General features: G+C 51.7%; 2 protein-coding genes across 2 annotated transcripts in view; one reads left to right on the forward strand and one right to left on the reverse strand.

Annotated features, from left to right (window-relative positions):
- The window catches only part of plxnd1 (plexin D1), a 44,385-nt gene extending 28,710 nt beyond the window's left edge, over nucleotides 1-15,675 (forward strand). The window contains exons 19-36 of the mRNA XM_062562696.1: nucleotides 1,751-1,900; nucleotides 3,205-3,319; nucleotides 3,851-3,958; nucleotides 5,013-5,125; nucleotides 6,013-6,117; nucleotides 7,138-7,268; nucleotides 8,144-8,342; nucleotides 8,431-8,577; nucleotides 8,689-8,845; nucleotides 9,228-9,331; nucleotides 10,217-10,280; nucleotides 11,402-11,436; nucleotides 11,936-12,040; nucleotides 12,150-12,313; nucleotides 12,400-12,547; nucleotides 14,029-14,169; nucleotides 14,252-14,326; nucleotides 14,902-15,675. Coding sequence (XP_062418680.1) covers nucleotides 1,751-1,900; nucleotides 3,205-3,319; nucleotides 3,851-3,958; nucleotides 5,013-5,125; nucleotides 6,013-6,117; nucleotides 7,138-7,268; nucleotides 8,144-8,342; nucleotides 8,431-8,577; nucleotides 8,689-8,845; nucleotides 9,228-9,331; nucleotides 10,217-10,280; nucleotides 11,402-11,436; nucleotides 11,936-12,040; nucleotides 12,150-12,313; nucleotides 12,400-12,547; nucleotides 14,029-14,169; nucleotides 14,252-14,326; nucleotides 14,902-15,018 — 2,178 coding nt within the window. The 3' untranslated portion in view covers nucleotides 15,019-15,675. The remainder of the gene's footprint in view (nucleotides 1-1,750; nucleotides 1,901-3,204; nucleotides 3,320-3,850; nucleotides 3,959-5,012; nucleotides 5,126-6,012; nucleotides 6,118-7,137; nucleotides 7,269-8,143; nucleotides 8,343-8,430; nucleotides 8,578-8,688; nucleotides 8,846-9,227; nucleotides 9,332-10,216; nucleotides 10,281-11,401; nucleotides 11,437-11,935; nucleotides 12,041-12,149; nucleotides 12,314-12,399; nucleotides 12,548-14,028; nucleotides 14,170-14,251; nucleotides 14,327-14,901) is intronic.
- Nucleotides 15,676-16,052: 377 nt separating this feature from the next.
- Nucleotides 16,053-20,366, reverse strand: LOC119222024 (rhodopsin-like). The gene is made up of 5 exons (XM_037478351.2): nucleotides 19,716-20,366; nucleotides 19,468-19,636; nucleotides 19,146-19,311; nucleotides 17,876-18,115; nucleotides 16,053-16,672 (listed from the first exon to the last, which is right to left on the reverse strand). The coding sequence occupies exons 1-5, from the start codon at nucleotides 20,074-20,076 to the stop codon at nucleotides 16,544-16,546; spliced, it is 1,065 nt and encodes a 354-aa protein (XP_037334248.1). The 5' UTR covers nucleotides 20,077-20,366; the 3' UTR covers nucleotides 16,053-16,543.
- Between the last annotated feature and the right edge of the window lie 62 nt (nucleotides 20,367-20,428).

A 20,428-nucleotide genomic window follows, 5' to 3' on the forward strand; every position in this document is an offset into this window, starting at 1 on the left:
ATGGGATGCTGTTTGTATTGATTACATCTAAGGCACCATATATATATATATATATATACAGTATATATATATATTAGTCTCGTTCAGCACAGCAGAGAAGCAATTGGTGGCAAAAGCAAATCTTAATCAGTGTGTCAAATCTTAATCCTTTTTATTCACTTAGCCTTTTGGGAAAGATGATCATGAATTAGTTCCACCTGGGGGGGTAAGGATGGAGAAACAAGAGGAAACAAAGCAAGTATCAAACGTGAACCATGTATATAAATATATAATAATCACTAATTGTCCTTCATCCTACTGGATAAATCTAATTAGCTAACTTTGCATCAAACACAGTGGATGGGAATCATTTTGTAAAAGTATTCGGCCCCAAACCAAGGAAGGACAAAGATGTCTGATCAAATCTTTAACCTGATTAAAGGGCTTTGAACACAAAACCCGGATTGTCCCAAATGTTCAGCAGAAAGAACTATTGACAATCTGAAAAACAAATGAATATTCAACAGAACCGCTGACGGATCCTCTGAAGGCTTCTTGCTTCCAAAAGCATCACCGCTGGAGCGTCTCCTTTATTCAGATTCACGTAAACCAGAGGCACACCGAGCACATCAAAGGCCCCCCAGCCCCCCGCCCCCTGCCGAGGCTTCTTGATTTCAGTCCGGGGGGCCTCAGGAGGAGAGGGGGGGCGGGGGGGCTCAGTGGGAGGTCCCGTGGTCAGGCTGATCCAAGCACCTGTCTGCACGGATTCATCACCCCGAGGGGGCACCGCACGACATCCACATGCTAACAGCACACACACGGGGGGGGGGGGGGGGTCCTATATATTTGTGTTAGGAAGCATTTGTTGACAGAGACCCGAGGGGGGGGGGGGGGGGTGGCCTTGAGGGTGCAATCAAAGCACGGAAGCACTCTGGGAATAAACACGCGCTTCCTCACATCTCAATATTAAAGGGAAATTGCAGTTCCATACAAATACGGCCCTTGGTTTTGGGGGTTATTTTCCCTTTCTATGAATAATAACACGGTGTATCACCAAGTAACTGCAGACTTCTTTAAACGCTGCCACATCCCAAGAAAACAAAACGTGATTATCCAATTAGTCCGTTTCAAGCTATGTACAGTGTACAGACTAACTGGTTTAATATATGTATTCACATGGCGGCCTTTTTACAGTCCGCCTCTAAATCTCATGTGACCTCGGGGGCCCATTCCATTGATTTTGATTTGCACTTAAGAACAAAACACACACTAGTGTGAAAGCAGAGGAGTCCACTTACAGTCCGCCTCTAAATCTCATGTGACCTCGGGGGCCCATTCCATTGATTTTGATTTGCACTTAAGAACAAAACACACACTAGTGTGAAAGCAGAGGAGTCCACCACACGGAGGACGAGGACTCAGGCGCCTGCAGAGGCCCTGAGAATGTTATTCTGGGCACCAGAAGGGATGACTGTCAGTGGGTTTGTTTGTCAGAACTTCCCCGGCCATTTGATGGGGGGGGAGTTAGAGAGTCAGCGGGAATGTTTGCTGCTTTAAGCTGAACTCCGGCCCAAACCGGAGGCTTCTTCTGTTGGCTTTCTCTACGTGACAGCTGCTTTCTGTGTGTGTGTGTGTGTGTGTGCGCGCACATATGCATATATGTGCCTGTCGCGGATGAATGTAATCTGCGCCTCTTCATACCGAGGGGAGGGGGGAGGCTCTCACCACTGACCCGGCTGACGGCTGTTTTTTTGTTCCTTCCCCGGCGCAGAAAGGGCCGAGCGACTTGGATCTGGTGCCGGAGGAATACTCCGTGATGATTGGCTCCCACCCCTGTAACATCAGCTTCCACAACGACCAGCTGTTCCACTGCACCATCAGCGGGCTGCTGGGCTCCAACGAGGGCGAGCTGCCCGTCACGGTGAGTGTAGAACACGGCGAAGACGACCTTTCAAAACGCCACCTCGACCATGTGAAGGATGTCGCCGAATCCGACCCGCGTGATGGCATGTGATGGATTTGATGCGCTTTGGGCCCCGTGCGCGGTCACAGACGTGTGTGTGTGTGTGAAGTGGCGGGGTCAGTGGGGGTGGCGAGCCGCCAGTCAGCGCCGCGCGGTGGAACAGCGCTCCCTCATCCCGCCCCGTCTCTCGTCGCCGCTGACTCGCTGGTGTTTTTTGTTTCGTCTCCGTCCGCAATTAGAGGCACTAATCAAGATAAAAGCAGGCATTCTCTCCTCTGCCCACGTTCCCCATCTGCTGCTGTCCCCACTGAGGCTTTGTTAAGCGTCCATCTATATTTAAATAAGAGCCAGACTGAGTGGTTCGCCTCAACGGCTCAGAGACGCACGTTACTCCGTCTGTCTCTCTCGGGGGGGGGGGGGGGGGAACGTCTACCTGTGGCTCCCCAGGATGTGGGAGAATAAACACGGGCAATTAGCGAAGACGTAACGGGAGGCCGAGGGGTCAAATTGGATGTCACAAGGCGAGGAGGGTTTCTGTGCCGATTGGACGCCGCAGAACCGACGGCCATGTTTGTTTCTTCGCTTCCTTTTTTTCCGGTGGCACGTCTATTTTTGACTCGCCCACCGTGTGTTTTGCTCGGCTCTGAAATGGATTGGATGGAAGGAGTGTTTCTAGCATAACCCCCCCCCTTACACCGGGGCCCGTCTCTGAAAGGAGGGCCTCCTCTCGGTGGTAAATAAATGCCATGACCAGAAAGAGAAAGATGGAATGAGAAAAGCAGAAAGCAGGAGAGAGCCCAGTGAGCCCCCCCCCACACACCCTCAAAGGGAGAGCAGCATATGAGGGATTTGGTCTGAGGATTGGAGGCTTTTTATCTGGGGTTCTTTTTGTGAAGAATGCTGGGATTGGGGAAGGATGTGAGGAGGGTCCACAGAGGCCCGCTGACTAATCAGGAGGCAGAAGTGAGAGTCCTATTCTTGTCACATCTGGGTCGCTCTGAACTCGGTGACTCCTGCACAGCTCGCGGGGCCATTTCTCAAAAAACCCACCGGGCGTCGTTTATTTGTGTCTGCACCTGTGTCCCTGAACAAAACGGTGTGTCTGTGCACCCGCGTCCCCCCACTAGGGACACATGGGGACAATACTTGTCTTCCTCAATTATAATTTGCTTCATCATCACAAAAAAAAGCCCTCTGCAGAACCAAAGAAGACGAGCGGTGACCTGTGTGTGTGTGGGGCGTCCCTTCTTCCTCTCTTCCAGGTGCAGGTGGGGAACTTTCATCGGACCATCGCCAAGGTGCAGCTGGGGGGCAGCGAGCTGGCCATCGTGGTGTCCATCGTGGTGTGCTGCGTGCTGCTGCTGCTGTGCACTGTGGGTAAGTCTAAGTGACGTGCGGCTGCCGTAGCGATGGATGCTCCAGATGTGGAATAGATGAAAGGAACTCAGGGGGGGGGGGTCATAGTTTGCAGAAACTTGCCTCAGCCCTCGAACGCACAAAGACCTCACTGTTCCTGTGTGTGTGTCTGTGTGTGTCTGTGTGTGCGTTCTGTCCTCTTTGAACAGGTGCTGGGGTGAAAATTAGTCGCAATGGTGGATATTCACACTTTGCTTTTTGTACGTGTTCACAGACCTTTTATGTTTTTATACGTATAATAATTATTACACATAAGGAACATTTTCTCACAGCTGGATACATCTGTGCTGGATACATATTATTCACAGGCTCCAAAAAGACGCTATTGAACGGAACGTCATGCTATAAATTCCTCCTCCAATACCTTTCGGGTCCTGCGGGTCGTCCTGCAGGTCGTGCCCCGGGGGGGGGGCGCTGGCGTCTGGTGGCGCGATGCGGCGTCCCCACTGGTTGAGACGCGCTTGGGATCTAACTGCATTTCGTGTTCCTCAGCGCTCGTGGTGTACTGCACCAAGAGCCGAAGGGCGGAGCGCTACTGGCAGAAGACCCTGGTCCAGATGGAGGAGATGGAGTCGCAGATCAGAGACGAGATCCGAAAAGGTGTGTTCACACACACAAGCCGCACGCACACACACACAAGCCGTGTACTATTAGGAGCTGAAATGAAATGTTTTGTTTCGATTGAAATGACAAAAGACTCCGCAGGAGGACAGAAATATTGACCACATATATCTGTGTGTGTGTGTGTGCGTGCGTGCGTGCGTGCGTGCGCGCGCGTGCAAAAGGTGTTTGTCTGAGATGGTTTCCAGTCTGAAGGGGGAGGGAGACACAACAGTTGACAGATTTGTGCCGAGTAAGCGTGACTCATGAACCCCAGTGTCTTGACAAACGATCAGACGCACACACAGACGCACGCACACACAGGCGCACACACACACAGACACACAGCGAGCGGCCACATTGTCTCTGCTGCGCCCACGAGGCCCTGCGTGCGCTCGGCGCCCGACTCTGCCCCTGTGCGCTTTGTGTGCGCTTGTGTGCGTTTGTGCGCGCGCTTGTTTCTAGGGCATTAAAGGGAAGCCGCACGAAGGCCGCGGCGCGTCTGAGCAACCAGATTTATTGCGTGGAGATGGGCGGGGGGGGGGAATGAGAGGGAGGAAGCGATAGGAGCCAGGGCCACGAGTAGGAGAAGCAGGAGCGTGGGAGGAGGAGTGGGGGGGGGTCGGTGGGGAAAGGGGGGATGGGGGGATGGGGGGGGGGTTATTTATTCACAGGACACAGATAGATTTGTGGCCGTGTTCGGGGGGGGGTTTGCATGCAGCGAGGGGAACTTCCACTTTATAGTAAGACGGGATAAAAGCAGGCTAAGAGGGAGCGAAGGATGGTGGGAAATTGTTCTTGCAGGAGGTTCTTGGTATTTTTGGTAAGTAAGCAGGTCTCAAACCCCCCCCCCCCCCCCCCCCGAGTGCAGTATTCCCCGACTGTTCACCAACGCACTTTTGATTTAGTAAGTGACATGAAACTGGCTCTTATCTGGAATAGAGTTTTGGGGGGGGGATTTTTCTGTTGAGACGCGTTTTTTCTCCCGACGAGCCAAAAACAAACCCGGGATTCAGGACTTTCGTCTCCTTGTCTCGTCCTGTTTGCGTCCCAGGCTTCGCCGAGCTGCAGACGGACATGACGGACCTGACCAAGGAGCTGAATCGCAGCCAGGGTATCCCCTTCCTGGAGTACAAGCAGTTTGTCACCCGCACCTTCTTCCCCAAGGTGAGAAAGCCCATTCCTCCCGCCCCGCTATCTCATTTCAACTGGCAGACTGACAATACCATTTTTCTCAATGGGGCCTTAATAATATCTCCGTGTCGCATATTTCCCCTCAGCGGGATGAAACCTCACCTTGAAACTTAAACACACGTTTAGCGAGGTGCAGCGCGCTGTGGCGCCCTGCAGGAGAGCGCATGTGATACACAGACACACACACACACAGGCTTTGTCCTCCAACCACAGGCATGGACTTCCAAGGAGACAGAACAATGGCAGGCACCGAGACAAGGAAACTTTCCCCCACTCTCCCCCCTCACACACAAACACACACACAGTTGTTGCAAGTTTACATCAGCAGCAGCCGCGCTGGTTTGTTGCAACAGAACCTGGACGCCGCTTTCTGGCGTGGAGGAAGTGAGCGGCGGGGAGGGGAGGTGGAGAAGGGGGGCGGGGGGGGGGGAGAGGGGGGGGTGTTGAAAAGCAGCGTAGAGGGAAACCTAAATTCAACTGTTGCTGCTTCACTGTTGTCTCTGCAGTTTTTCCGCTTAATCAGCGAAACCCGTGACACGTTGTGGTTTAAAAGAAAAAAAAAGTTTATTTCCTCCATTAAAGCTTCCGGTTCTCCTCGATTACACAAACCTTGACCCACTCTGAACGCCTGTCGAACGCGGCTGTGCTGGAGGGACGGCTGCAGTAGGAGGGCTTGGCCCTGAAGCCGTTTCAGGCCGTTGTTGAGTGTCACGGTGTTCTGTTCCTCCTCGTGAAATTCTCCCCATTGGTCCCAGGGCTGCCGATTCAGCCCGGCTCCTTTTATTTATTTATTTGTGTGTGTGTATGTGTGTGTGTCTGTCGCGCTGAACCCCGCCGGCCCGTTAATGTGTGTGTTCCAGATGTGCTCGGATTACGAGAGGAGCCTGGTGCAGCCCGCCTACGAGAACGACGGGCTGGGCCCGCGTGCGCTGCCGGAGACGCACCCGCTGCTGCAGGACTGGAAGGTGAGGAGTTAAAGCCATTAGGCCGCTCGGTTTGGCTTTTCTTCTGCCACATTGATTCGCCTCCTCCTCCTCCTCCCTCCCCCCTGCTCCTCAACTGGGTCACACCGAAGCGCATTGTGGTCTCGCAGTGGGCTTGTTGTTGATGAGGAGTGAAGGAAAGAACAGTCTGCCCTCCGTACGGCCTGTTGTAATGTTTGTGTGCGAGGAGTGTGTCCCGTGTGTCCTGTGTGTGTGTGTTTGTGTGTGATTCAGGGTGACAAAAAAAACAAAAAAACATCAGCTCGTCAGGCAACGCAGTGGCCACTAAGTTGACAGCAGGTGGTTGACACACTTCCTGTCCACCAACTGTATGCTTTTCATTCCAAATCCATGTGTATTAGTGTGTATGTGTGTGTGTGTGTGTTTAATCGGGGGGCGGATGGGAGTGAAAGCTACAAAGAGAAGCAGCGTGCACGTTCACAAAGGCGCGCACGTGTCGGGGAAGAGAGAAGGCGGCGATAGCGGCGCTGGTATTTTCGGGCCGGGGGGGGGTGGTGGGTGTGGGGTGGGGGCTCTGTCTGGCGGTGATGAAGTGCCTCGGATCCACATCGTCTTCTCCAGGAAGTGTTTTCCAGGTCACAGCAGATAAATCTCACAGGCGGGCATTTATCTTCATGGACACCCCCGTTCTCCTTCTGTCAGCCCGCGAACCGGCACCATACGCGGCCCAGAGGGAGGACTTCATCTTACCCCCCCCCCCCCCCCCCCCCTGCCCCTCCCGCCCCGCCGACGGGCCGCGCTCGTTAAGTCCACTCGGCACATTCCGAGGCGATCGAGGCCTGGAGGGAGGGAGGGGCCTGAAGAGGAGGAGGAGGAAGGAGGTGTGAAAAATGGATGAGGTGTTTCGGCGGACGGGTCACTCGGGGCGAGAGGCGGAGGAAGTGGATCGGCGGGGGGGGGCAGGTGTGTGATGCACTCAAGGGGAAACGCCGCTGAGTAATAACTGTTTCCACCCCCCCCCCCCCCTCGTGCGACCTACAGGCCTCCGACACAACGAGGCCCAACGTGGAGGAGGGCATCACCCTGTTCTCCACGCTGCTCAACAACAAGCACTTCCTGGTCACCTTCGTCCACGCCATGGAGCAGCAGAAGGACTTCGCAGTACGAGACAGGTGAATGCAGGAAGTCACGTGTGTTTACGTCCAGGTTGGATTCATTCATTAATACCATCCGTACCCCCTTGGATTGGGATTATTTTGGCTGCAGATGAATATTTTGATTTCTTTGATTATTTGTTGGCTGTTGATGTTTCCCAAAGCAGGAGATGACATAAAGGTGTTCAGTTCATTGTCACAGAGTAATAAAGAAAGAAACCACATTTGAGCATCTTGAATCAGATCAAATTGATTGACAGCTTTATTGTTGTAGTGGATCATATTGTGAGGTGTTTACTGTGAAGCTCCACCACGAAGGCGCCACAGATTAATCTCACCTGCCTGCAGTTCCTCTCACCTCGGGAGAGCGTTACCGACACCCGGCTCATTGTTCTGGTTTTAAGGACCACAGCTGTGCTGCAGTGTCGTTTCCAGCCACCGCAAAAAGAAACAGACCCACTTTAAGCGAGAAAAAAAACAGAAACGTGTCCGAAACATCAATCGAGGCAGATTCCACTCATTGCTTTATTCAACCAAAGCATTAAAAAACCACAGAGAGCGTCTCTATTTTCTCTCTCTCCTGTAAACGTCACAGACACCAGAGGCTTCAGGGAGGGGGGGGGGGCGTCAGCTGACCGATGCCGCCGCTTTCCCGCAGGATTGAAGGGGCTTTTGTCGGGGGAGATCCCCTCCACCTCTGGACTCTCCCGCCCTTCATTTGGCTCCGCCGTCACGGGTGGTGTGGGAAGGATGGGGCCTCGTTGTTGTTGTTGTTTGACTAATCTTCGCCGCCTCCTGCATCACTGACCGCAGGGACTGACGCTGCAAGTTCCCCCGCCCCCCTCCCTAAAGCATGTCTTTGCTCATCCGTCTCTTGTTTTCTGGCCCTTCAGATGCAGCCTGGCGTCTCTGCTCACCATCGCCCTCCATGGTAAGCTCGAGTACTACACCAGCATCATGAAAGATCTGCTGGTGGACCTGATCGACGCGTCGGCCTCCAAGAACCCCAAACTGATGCTGCGCCGCACCGAGTCCGTGGTGGAGAAGATGCTGACCAACTGGATGTCCATCTGCATGTACAGCTACCTCAAGGTGACGATACCAGATACCACACAGGCTCCGGGTTGAAAAGCCAAATTCTGGCATTTTTGACCTCCCGCCTCTCTCTCTCTCTCTCTAGGAAACGGTGGGCGAGCCTTTCTTCCTGCTGCTGTGTGCGATCAGGCAGCAAATCAACAAGGGCTCCATCGACGCCATCACGGGGAAGGCCCGCTACACCCTCAACGAGGAGTGGCTGCTCCGCGAGAACATCGAGGCCAAGCCCCAGGTGAGCGCCCCCGGGGGGCAACTTCTTCAATCGAGTCGACCGACTCTGCGAAGCTTTGAGGAAAGTTTTGCAGAGTCTGAAATGCGTTGCCCTCTTGTTTATTTTTCGCAGAACATGAGCGTGTCCTTCCAGGGCTGCGGCATGGACTCGCTGCCCGTCAGGGTCATGAACACGGACACAATATGCCAGGTGAAGGAAAAAATCCTGGAAGCCTTTTATAAGAACCTTCCATTCTCCCAGTGGCCCAGAGCAGAGGACGTGGACCTGGGTAAGAGCGCATTTCCTCTGATTATCTTCCTCCTTTCCTCTCTCCCGCTGCCCTCTGAGATTTAGTAATCTCCTTTGCAAAAAGGTCAATCCCTCTCATGGAGCTCAACTAACCCGAGGCCGCAATATAATAAATGACAGAACGCACGGAGGAGAATGTACAGTCACAATCACAAAGAGTTATTGCTCTGAAAAGGCGCGCAGCCTGCAGAGCTGATTTGATTAACGGTGCAAGAATATTTCCACAGGTCGTGACACAGAGAGTTAGAGCACGGCTGCCCCCTGTCATGCATATTCTTCTCCAAATGTAGGACGAAATTGTCTAATATCAGCCTCCCTGCCCCCCCCCCCCCCCCCCTTCTACGCACTCCATTTCTCTGCAGAGTGGTTTGACTCCGGCAGCAACAGTAAGGTTCTGCAGGACCTGGATAATTCCTCCGTGATGGAGGACGGCAGAAAGAAACTCAACACTGTCTTCCATTACCAGGTGTGTTTGTTTGTGTGAGACCTCAGTGGAAGGTGTCACCGTGTCCCTGTACGTCCCTGTATGTCCCTCTACGTCCCTGTATGTCCCTCTACGTCCCTGTATGTCCCTCTACGTCTCTGTACGTCCCTGTGCGTCGCTGTACGTCCCTGATAATGTAACAGCGGCAGCAGGGGTGTTGGAGGTGAGAACTCCTTGTAAATAGTCTCAGTGTGTGTCCACAGGTGGGAGGCTCCACGCTTCTGTGTGTGTGTGTGTGTGTGTGTGTGTGTGTGTGTGTGTGTGCGTGTGTGCGTGTGTGTGTGTGTGTAGCATCATGTAGACACACAGTGTATCTATTCCAGCAATTTGATCCTGTTTTACAATAAAACACAACAGTCGACTTGTAATGTGTACATTATTTATGTTTATTTTAAAAAAAATCCACTAAAACCCATTTTATTAATTATTTGCAATTATAATTTTTTAATTGAAACACATTTATAATTGATAAGAAAATTAAACAAATTAAACCAACTATAGTTCAGTACAATTAATGTAAAAAAGTAAAAAAATAACCAAGCAACAAGTAAAATGAAGATGACCCCCCAAGCCCGTTTGTTGTTTTTTACGTCTGCATTGGTTGGAGCGTGAGCCAGCGGTTGCCGGGCGACCCTCGACCTCCGACCCTTTACCTGTACTCGCTAAGTGGCCTGTTTATTTTTGGGCGAGCCGCTGGGACGGAGCTGCGTGGACTCACAGTCTGCTCCATCCATCCCCCCCCCCCTCCCACACACACACACACCTCTCCACGCCTTAATGATGCTGTTCTGTTGCGCCCCGGCTGACCCCTGACCCTGTGCCCTCTGTCTTCTCTCCTTCTTTCCTCCCTCCTTCCCTCCTTCACAGATCCCTGAGGGGGCATCGCTGGCCATGAGCATGAAAGACAAGAGGGACAACACCCTGGGGAGAGGTACGCCCCCCGCCCCCCGTCCCCCGTCCCCCCCTTTAGTCGCACACGCACCTGGATGAAGGCGCGTACGCACACGCCCCACGATCACGGGAACCACTCCCCCCCCCGCCAAAAAAACAAGACGCAACCGCACCTCATAAATCACAAGGACATCCAGCTCCGCTGCCACTTCCTCCCGGGCTCCTTCCCTCGGTCATCGGTGCGTCCCATTAGCCAGTGCCGGCTCCAGCGGGCGCCAAGCGTCGGCCCGCCGTCCGACCTCGACCCGGAGCGTGGCGAGCGCCGCGCCCGGTGACAGATGGGTCCACGGGGCGGCTTTTAATGGGCCTTCGTCTGGGGCCCGCCTCACGTAATCAGTGCCAGAGCGGCGCTCGCTTCCCTGTCCATCAAAAAGTCCTCCTCTCATTCACACCGGGCCCCAAAAAAAGAAAAAGGGGGGGGCTTATGTGGACCAAACCTGGCTGCGGCATCAAAGCTTCAAGGGAGGGGGGGGGGGGGGGGGTTATGAGGCTGTAGTGCTCTCTGGCTAATATGACACCCTGTCCAGCCCGTCTGTGATCAGTGTTGTGGGTCTGGACCGAGGCCCGGCTGTAATGACAACACACTCACACCTGTAAGGACGCCCCCCCCCCCCCCCCCACCCGTGCTTTTTGGGCTGTGTGCAATGATTCAGATGTGCGTGTTTTCACCAGGGTGTGTTTTGTGTTTGTGGCGCTCATTACCATCTCATTACTGCGGCTCCAGAGCCAATCACAGCCTCCATGTGTCTGTCTCCCCTAATCTGTCTCCCTCTCTCTCTCTCTCTTCCCTCTCCTTTCATTCGTAATCCTTCTCTTTCATTCCCTCAGACAGCCCCCCCCCCCCCCTCCCCCCCTCCCTCCCCTCCCGCCCACAGTCCACCTTAATCACCTTCTCCTCTCCCGTGTACTCTATCTCCCTCGCGCTCCTGTCAATCTCCCCTCCCTGTGTGTTTCGTCTCTCCCACTCCTATCCGTCACCCTCCTCCGCGCTCCCTCCTCCCGTCTCCTCTCAGGTCTCCGCCCTCCTGATTGCACATTGTTTCATGCCGTATATATATATATGTATATATATATTTATTTCATCTGTTTCTTTCCCTTCAGTCAAAGATCTGGATACGGAGAAGTACGTGCACTTGGTGAGTATCTCCTCTTGGTCTGGTGTTTGCCACAGTCTCGCCGCGGTGGAGGAACGGGGGAGAGGGGGAGACGGGGGGGTGAATGGAGGTGAAACAGAATGCTGCTGAGCGGACATGACAGCACTAATGCTGCTTAAGCTCTTTTATAAACGTCGGCCAAGATATGGGTCCTTTGACTTTAGAATAATGAGTTTCTTGGAACACAATTTGCAGGGTGAATAGTTGCTTTAAGGGGACGGGGGGGATTTTTTGAAGGCTTCTCTCTTTTCTCTTTACCGATATTTAGACCTGTATGAGCAAGTCCGAGACATCATCCAACACAAGACCAGCACAGATTACCCAACTTCCTTCCCGATTGTGTTTATTATCACCACGTCCCCCAGATGTGCTTTCTGGATCGTGTGTCCAATGCAAGAACCAGAACACGAGCGCCTCCATTGAGCTCGGTTTATTACCCATTGTGTGCCGCGTGGTGACCCCTTGACCTCTGCTCATCCAGGTCCTGCCTCATGACGACCTAATGGAGAACAAGAGGTCACACCGGCAGAGCCACCGCAAGAAGGTCCTGCCCGAAATCTACCTGACGCGCCTGCTGTCTACCAAGGTGAAGCCAAGGAGCCGTCTTCCTGTTTCTTCTCACTGTGACCCATGTCTCAGGAGCCATATGATCACGCCTTCGCTTTTTTTTTCTTCTTCTTCTTTTTCCTCCACAGGGAACTCTTCAGAAGTTCTTGGATGACCTCTTTCAAGCCATCCTCAGCATCCCTCCGGAACGCCCCCCTCTGGCCATCAAATACTTCTTTGACTTCCTGGAGGAGCAGGCGGACAAACGGGGCATCACCGACCCGGACACGCTGCACATCTGGAAAACCAACAGGTAGACGCCCCGAGCTCCGCGATCAAGGTCGCCTCACCGCGCAGCTGCGAGTCTTTGACGGGTCAAATGTTTCTCCGTCCGTGCAGTTTGCCGCTGCGCTTCTGGGTGAACATCCTGAAGAACCCTCAGTTTGTTTTTGACATCGACAAGACGGATCACATGGACGCCTGTCTGTCCGTCATCGCTCAGGCCTTCATAGACGCCTGCTCCATTTCTGACCTGCAGCTCGGAAAGGTGAGATCGTCTCTCAGACTCTCAGTATCACCGTCAATGAGCCATTCACCATTTCAACATTTTCAGATTGTCACGTGTACAAAAATCATGACTTTGTATACCTTTTTGACGTTTTTTGTCCCTTCACCTCTTGCACACACACACACACACACACATACACACACACCCCTCCGTAGTCCCCCAGTGGACCCCATCCCTAGACCTTCCCACTGTCATCTCCATCTACCTCTCCACATGTTACCTTGGCTGAGTTGGCTGATCCAAGGTCATCAGCACCAGGGATCTCTTTCCATGCTGTGTGTGCGTGTGTGTGTGTGTGCGTGTGTGTGTCTGCGCGCGCGCATGCGTACCCCCGCTTGCACGTCCTTCGCCGCTCACAAATCCGCCTCGTCCCTCCGGCACCGCGACCCTGATCACGCTCTGCTTCCTCTCTCTCTTCGACTGACCCCCCCCCCCCCCCCCCCCCCCCCCCCCCGCAGGGAGCTGAGGACTTATCAAACGATGCTCCTCTTCTCCCTGAGAAACACTGTGATTTATTAACTTCTGCTGCCTTCCGTGCCTGAGAGCGTGAACACGTCCATCCGGGCCCACGGAGGCGAAGCCCGACACTAAAACCTCCCTCATTGGAGCCATCAGGCGCAAGGACACGTTCCACGTTCTGTCCTGTAGGTCAAGGAGACTGGCAGGACAGGCATTTGTGTGTGTGTGTGTGTGTGTGTGTGTGTGTGTGGTGGCCTGGGGACGGGCCAGTAAAGGGCACGGGGTCCGTATTAGGAGGAAAAACAGCAGGGTGAGAGCATCCAAGCAACGCTTGCTGTTTCCACGGAAACACTCCTTTTTATCTGGCGAGATGCAGACGCGGAGGGCGGCTGGGGGGTCACGGGGTCACCGGGGGGGGGGGGTTACCGGGCAGATGGGCGCGCCGGCAGGAAGTGACCTTGTAGAGAGGAAGACAGAGGGGTCCCCTATCAGAAGGACCGACCACCTTTACGGGGCTTTCCACCCCCCTTCCTCCCTCCCTCCCTCCCTCACACACACACACACACACACACACACATCAGGTGACAGAAACAACTCGTGACACACTGGAGTACTGAGGTGCGCTGTAAGCACATTCTCTAACTCTGCTTCCCCCCCCTCCGTGTCCTACTTTCTCCTCCTGCACACAGTAGTCGCCTCTAAAACGCGAGTGTGGCCACAACACTCTCAGCCCGGCTCCTCCTCGCTTGAACGGGCGCAGAGAGAGAGAGAGAGATGTGAAGGAGTATTGTTTGGACTGGAATGTCCCGTCTCAGGGCAGCTCGGATCGGGTCATCGTCTGAAAGCGCTGAGCGGCTCCTCCGTGACGCACCAACCTCCACTAAATAATGAACTGACCCGCGGAGCATTGCTCAGCTTCACACCTGGCGGTGGGCGCACGGCGCCGTGAGATCCGCCCCCGCCCCCCCTCCCCCTGACTGAAATGTGTCTTTTGACCTCAGGACTCCCCCACCAACAAGCTGCTGTATGCCAAGGAGATCCCCGAGTACAAGAAGAGGGTGCAGTGCTACTACCAGCAGATCCAGGAAATGGCGCCGCTCAGCGAGCAGGAGATGAACGCCCACCTGGCCGAGGAGTCCAGAGTGAGTGGTTGTGAGCAGAGAGCGCCGTGTGCGCCCCGGCGCCGCCTGCGGTGTGACACAAGTCTGCTGTTTGTCTTTGTAGAAGCACAGGAACGAATTCAACACCAACCTGGCCTTGACCGAGATCTACAAGTACGCCAAGAGATACAGACACCAGGTAAGAGTCTGCTGCCACGCGCTCGTGTTTCAACCCGCCCGTTTTAAACCTCCCCCCGCTGTCCTCCCCCCCCCCCTGGGTTCTTACCCCACCGCTGTAACGAGAGGCGTAGTCAGCGGTCACTGGGCCTTAATGGAGCCCCCTCGTGAAAACGCCGTTTAGCTGCTCTCCTCTGTGGCGACGCGGGGCCAGGGACTCTCTCTCCCTGATTGCCTATTCTCTAACCCGACCCCCCCCCCCCCTCAGTCCGCTTTGCCTCGTAGCACGCCGCCGCTAAGAGCTCATAAATCCCACTGACGCCATGACGACGGTCGGGCCCGACAAACCGAGCAGATGTGGGTTTTGTAAACATGTGAAGAGGCCTTTGTGGCGTGGAGGCATGCGTGACGGCTGGAGGAGCGGCTCCTCTTGTTCCTCGCCTCGGCTCCCTGTGTCCCGGCAGGTGGGCGGATCGGCGGGCGCGAACGATCGGCAGCCGCTGGAAAAAAAAACCTGCGTGGCGTTTTCATCTCCTCCTTCTTCTTCTTCTTCTCCTCCTCCTCCTCCTTTCCTTCCCTCCCTCACCTCGGCCACAGGTGGTGACGGCTCTGGAGTCCAACCCCACGGCGCGTCGCACCCAGCTGCACCACAAGTTCGAGCAGGTCATCGCCCTCGTGGAGGACAACATCTACGAGTGCTGCAGCGAGGCCTGAACCGTCTCTTCCTCCTGCTGACGGCTGCCTTCCTCCCTCCATAAGTGTCATTAGTATTATTCCCACGGACTGCAAGAGGCGCGGAAACACAAGGTGGTTCCCCCTCTGATTCGGGAATTTTTTTTTTTATCTTCGTCCAAACGTGTCTCCGTGACGTGGAACGAACGGCAGTCGTGCTCAGCTAAGCTTAAGAGGGAAGGGCCCCCCCGGAGATGAGGCTTATTCTGGATGTCTTTACAGTAAGCCCTGGTGGCGATCTTAACGCACTGAAGCCCTTTTCCCAAAGGGAACGAGCCAATGATGCACTGTACTGTATTATAATGTCCATAGCAATATTTATAGATGTGTTCAAATGCTTTCAAGTGGCCCCTTCGTCAGCGTGACCCGGCGGGCTTTGCGGGTTGAGGAGCGGAGAGAAACACGAGTAACTGAAGCTCGTGGAGACGTGATGCGGTTCACTGGGAAGAGCTGCATCAGAACCGAGGTGTCGGATCAGGGTGCTTGTAAACGGATGAATTTCTTGTTCTGACCAATTTAAAAAGAGGGAAATTTACATTTATGAGAAGAAAAAAAAAATGAGCTCAATATAAGGAGAGAGTGTATTTGTGATGCCAAATGATTTGTCAGAGTTTGTGAAATAAATTACAGTATTTAGGATTTTAATGTGTGTAATGATCATAGCATGTGCTGCACTTTTTCTCAAAGTTCCTGATTTCTACAATGCGCTGCAGCGTGGCCACTATGAACGTTTGAATTACACTAAGCTCTGGCCCGCCACCCAAAAGCACAAAGAGCAGCATCTGGAACTTCTCAGGAAGCCTTGTAAAAGCCCTCATGATGCCAGTTAGGGAAAAGAATCCATGTACACATTCTAGCGTTAGTTTTTATTGCAGGACACAGAGCAACTTCCACGAGATCCTTTACACAACAATCTAAATAATGCCCCCCTCCCCCTCCCCACATCTCATTCATACAAACACGAACCTCCTGCAGAAGGCACCCTCTCCCTGCAGAGGCTCCTTTCAGGTCCATCTGTTTACACTCAGTCGATGCCCAGAGCCAACAACCCCAGCTTCAACACCATAAAGACCAGAGGACAGACCTACCAGATGCCTTAAAAATTAAATATGTACATATACATAAAGAAATAAATTAACTAATATGCATTTGTGAAGCGCATAATGGGGACATATAGCTGAAATGACTTGGAACAAGAATCGATGTGGATGAACTGGTGAGTGTTTGGGTTGTGGGGAGCTTGGAATGCGGTCAGCTGGATAATCACATGGGCGACCCCCCCCCCCCCTTTATGCCAGGTTCCACTCTGTGCAGCCAGCTGAACACGTTCCATGATTAAATGGATTGGAAATACACATGTTGGCTGTTGAGTTTTGTCAGTCCCAGCGATTGTGGGGTTGTGCCGGTGCAGCGCAGACAACACGGAGAGAGTCAAGAGGATCGGCCTGTGGAGCACGCTGCTGCTCGGCGGTGGCAGGTCCCGAGGCGAGCGAGGACAGATGAGACATCAAGCCGGGGCCACCTGGCTGGATGAGATGGACGAAGTCTGAGTTTTGGAGGTGGAGACGGTGGTGCCATCGTCGTCTCCAAAAGGATTTTTCCCACAGAAGATAGTGACGATCATGCAGTTTCTAAACTGCAGGCAGAGAAGAAGAAGAATCTCAGTGACAGCTTTGCTTATTGATCTGAGAAATATTAGTACAGTGTCACTTAAGGAATTTTATTACATGGGATAGACAGACTGTGTGTTGAAAAATGATTAAAGCATGTAATAACAAATAGTCATAGTATAGCATGTAATAACAAATAGTCATAGTATAGCATGTAATAACAAATAGTCATAGTATAGCATGTAGAAACAAAGAGTCATAGTATAGCATGTAGATATAAATAGTTATAGTATAGCATGTAGAAACAAAGAGTCATAGTATAACATATAGATATAAATAGTTATAGTATAGCATGTATAAACAAAGAGTCATAGTATAGCATGTAGAAACAAAGAGTCATAGTATAACATATAGATATAAATAGTTATAGTATAGCATGTAGAAACAGAGTCATAGTATAGCATGTAGAAAGTCATAATATAGCATGTAAATATAAATAGTTATAGTATAGCATGTAGAAAGAGTCATAGTATAACATGTAGATATAAATAGTTATAGTATAGCATGTATAAACAAAGAGTCATATTATAGCATGTAGAAAGTCATAATATAGCATGTAGATATAAATAGTTATAGTATAGCATGTATAAACAAAGAGTCATAGTATAGCATGTAGAAAGTCATAATATAGCATGTAGATATAAATAGTTATAGCATGTAGAAACAAAGAGTCATAGTATAACATGTAGATATAAATAGTTATAGTATAGCATGTAGAAACAGAGTCATAGTATAGCATGTAGAAAGTCATAATATAGCATGTAGATATAAATAGTTATAGTATAGCATGTAGAAAGAGTCATAGTGTAGCATGTAGAAACAAAGAGTCATAGTATAGCATGTAGATATAAATAGTTATAGCATGTAGAAACAAAGAGTCATAGTATAACATGTAGATATAAATAGTTATAGTATAGCATGTAGAAACAAAGAGTCATAGTATAACATATAGATATAAATAGTTATAGTATAGCATGTAGAAACAGAGTCATAGTATAGCATGTAGAAAGTCATAATATAGCATGTAGATATAAATAGTTATAGTATAGCATGTAGAAAGAGTCATAGTGTAGCATGTAGAAACAAAGTCATAGTATAGCATGTAGAGGGGTCATAGTATAGCATGTAGAGGGGTCATAGTATAGCATGTAGTCAGCTCTATGAATAACCTGTCTGTTGAGCAGGATGTAGATGACTGGGTTGTACAGAGCAGAACTCTTGGCGAAGAAGGCCGGCACGGTCATGAACACGGGTCCGAACTCGGTTCCTCGGTTGGCGAAGATGTACCAGGCCACCGTGGCGTAGGGCACCCAGCACACCAGGAAGGAGATCACCATGACGATAACCATACGAGTCACCTCTCTCTCCGCCCGCTGGGTGGTTTCAGACTCTTGCTGCAGAGCTGCAGCCTGACGACAGACAGTTATTAACGGGTCATCAGCACCGGGACCGGACCCCCGGCCTAATGGTGCCTTTATTCAACACTTGAAAACAGTTAAATCCACAGAAAGTTATTTGGGTCTTATCTTGAAGGCTTGTTAATCATTTGTATGTGTGAACAAACAATGTACAGCTTATCTTTCACAGGTTAAGCCTTACATCATTTATTGAGGGTCAAATTGCAGACTGAGAATTTAATAATTGTCACAAAATCCTTTTTTTTCTGGCCACATGGGAGCAGCAGAACCAAGTTGTTAACACAACATTCATGAGAGCATGTTTTAAAACAATATAGTTAGTTACTCCCAGATTAACACAATGATTCCGTAAAGGAGGAGCTACATATTGATCATTCTCTGTATCATAATTCCACTCACGTTCACTGGAACACCTTTAGACTATTACTTTGTTCCTCAAAAGAGCTCATGATACTTAGATCACACCCCCCCACCCCGCCCGTCTATGTTAGTGTGAATTAGCGCCATCTAGTGTCAAGGTTGCAGATTGCAATCAACTGAAAATTGAGAAAGAGAAAAAATTCCCCTCTGTTGTAAAAGTTGCTCTTAGGCCTCGGGTGTCGATACTCAGATGGAGGCGGTGAAGGACATTGGAAATGGGCTTGTTGGCTTGTTGATGCAAATGTTGTCTAAGCTCACAAAAAAAGCCCAGATTGTGATATTCCACATTTCTGGGAGCGCCAGTACCCTAAAAGTTTTTTTTTTTTTTTAGGTTTGTCATCAAGTTGCCAGTTGAACAAATGATAATGCTCTAATGATAAATGTCAGCCACAGTCTTTGAAACGACTAATAGATTATTGATGCCGGCTGGACCCGGGTATAAGCTGCCATGTTGGCAATGCTCTGCCCCCCTCAAGTGTCCTTGAGCCACTAAATCCCTCACATCTCCAGAGACTCTGCTGTGTGAGACCACTAAGAGAAGAGGAGGAGTTTTATTATTATTATTATTAACGCCTGGTCGGGGAGTGGCGTTGCGTCTTACCGCTCGCACAGTGCAGAGAAGCCGACCGTAGCAGAAGAAGATGATGACGAGGGGGATGGTGAAATGGAGCACGAACATGTAGATGACGAACGAGGTGTTGTGGATCTCGGGCTTCGGGGTGTAGTAGTCGATCCCACAGGAGCACTGCATCCCCTCCGGGATGTACCTGCACCAACGCACCAGACACCGTCACACACACGCACACACACCTGCCGATACTACACATGACAGAGGAACCCGGCAGAAGGTCATCTCTGGAGATGTATTGTTGAGGGTTTTAAAGCCTGAGGAGCACGGTCTGGAAAGTGAAGCATTTGATTACCGGGACCACCCGAGCAGAGGGGGAGCAGCGCAGGTCATGGCCATGACCCACGTGAACAGCAGGCCGCCGATGGCGTGTTTCTCCCCGAAGCGGAAGTTGCTCATCGGCTTGCAGACCACAACGTAGCGCTCTATGGCCAAGACCACCAGAGACCACAGAGCGATCTCTCCTGGGACGCAGACACATTGACTCAACATTACACGGGCAGTTTTTCACGTTCACACGCGTACAAAAATGCTTCATTTTACCTCCCAACGTGGCGAAGAAACCTTCCACGTTGCAGCCGGTGACCCCTAAGATGAAGTACCCGTTCAGGGCGGTGAAGAGCGTCACCGTGAAGCCCCCCACGATCATGAAGAGGTCGGCCACCGCCAGGTTGAGCAGCACAAAGTTCAGAGGGTTCCTCAGCTTCTTGTTTCTGACCGTGACGTAGAGCGTCAGGAAGTTGACGGGGAAGGCGGTGGCGATGAGGAACAGCATGTACGCCGCCAGGAGGGAGTACTTCCAGGGCTCGGCCAGGTAGTACTGGGGGAACTCGAACGGGCTGCGGACCACGCCGGTCCTGTTGGACATGGGGACATAAAAGTCGGGTCCTTCTGTGCCGTTCATGGCTGACGTTCGGTGACTTCGTCTTTTGTCCCGAGAGACCTCGACGCTAGATGAAACCACCTGTGACCAGCCGTGCAGTGAAAATGGGGAAGACAGAGAGACAGAGAGAGAGAGAGAGAGAAAGAGAGAGAGAGAGAGAAAGAGGACAGCTGGGAGAGGATGGATCCTTTGGAAGTAAGATGTAAGATTCTGGAGCCCCCCGAAGTGATGCAGCACCTTTTAACAAGCCGGGGGGATTATTGGAGCGAAGTGTTAGCAGAGATGGAATTAAGACGCTCTCTCTCCCCCCCTCCCCCCCCCCTCTCTCCCTCTCTCTTACCCGGGAGGCATTACGGGATGGAAAAGTCCAGAA

Source organism: Pungitius pungitius, chromosome 1, assembly GCF_949316345.1.
Source record: "Pungitius pungitius chromosome 1, fPunPun2.1, whole genome shotgun sequence".
NCBI classification, from domain to species: domain Eukaryota; kingdom Metazoa; phylum Chordata; class Actinopteri; order Perciformes; family Gasterosteidae; genus Pungitius; species Pungitius pungitius.

What these genes read in the sequence shown, in the direction of transcription:
- LOC119222024 (XM_037478351.2), bottom strand. Translation starts at nt 20,076, where the DNA reads ATGAACGGCACAGAAGGACCCGACTTTTATGTCCCCATGTCCAACAGG. An exon ending in TTTCTTCGCCACGTTGGGAG is followed by an intron (nt 19,637 to 19,715) that starts GTAAAATGAAGC and finishes TCTGCGTCCCAG; the next exon opens with GAGAGATCGCTCTGTGGTCT. An exon ending in TTCTCTGCACTGTGCGAGCG is followed by an intron (nt 18,116 to 19,145) that starts GTAAGACGCAAC and finishes GTCTGTCGTCAG; the next exon opens with GCTGCAGCTCTGCAGCAAGA.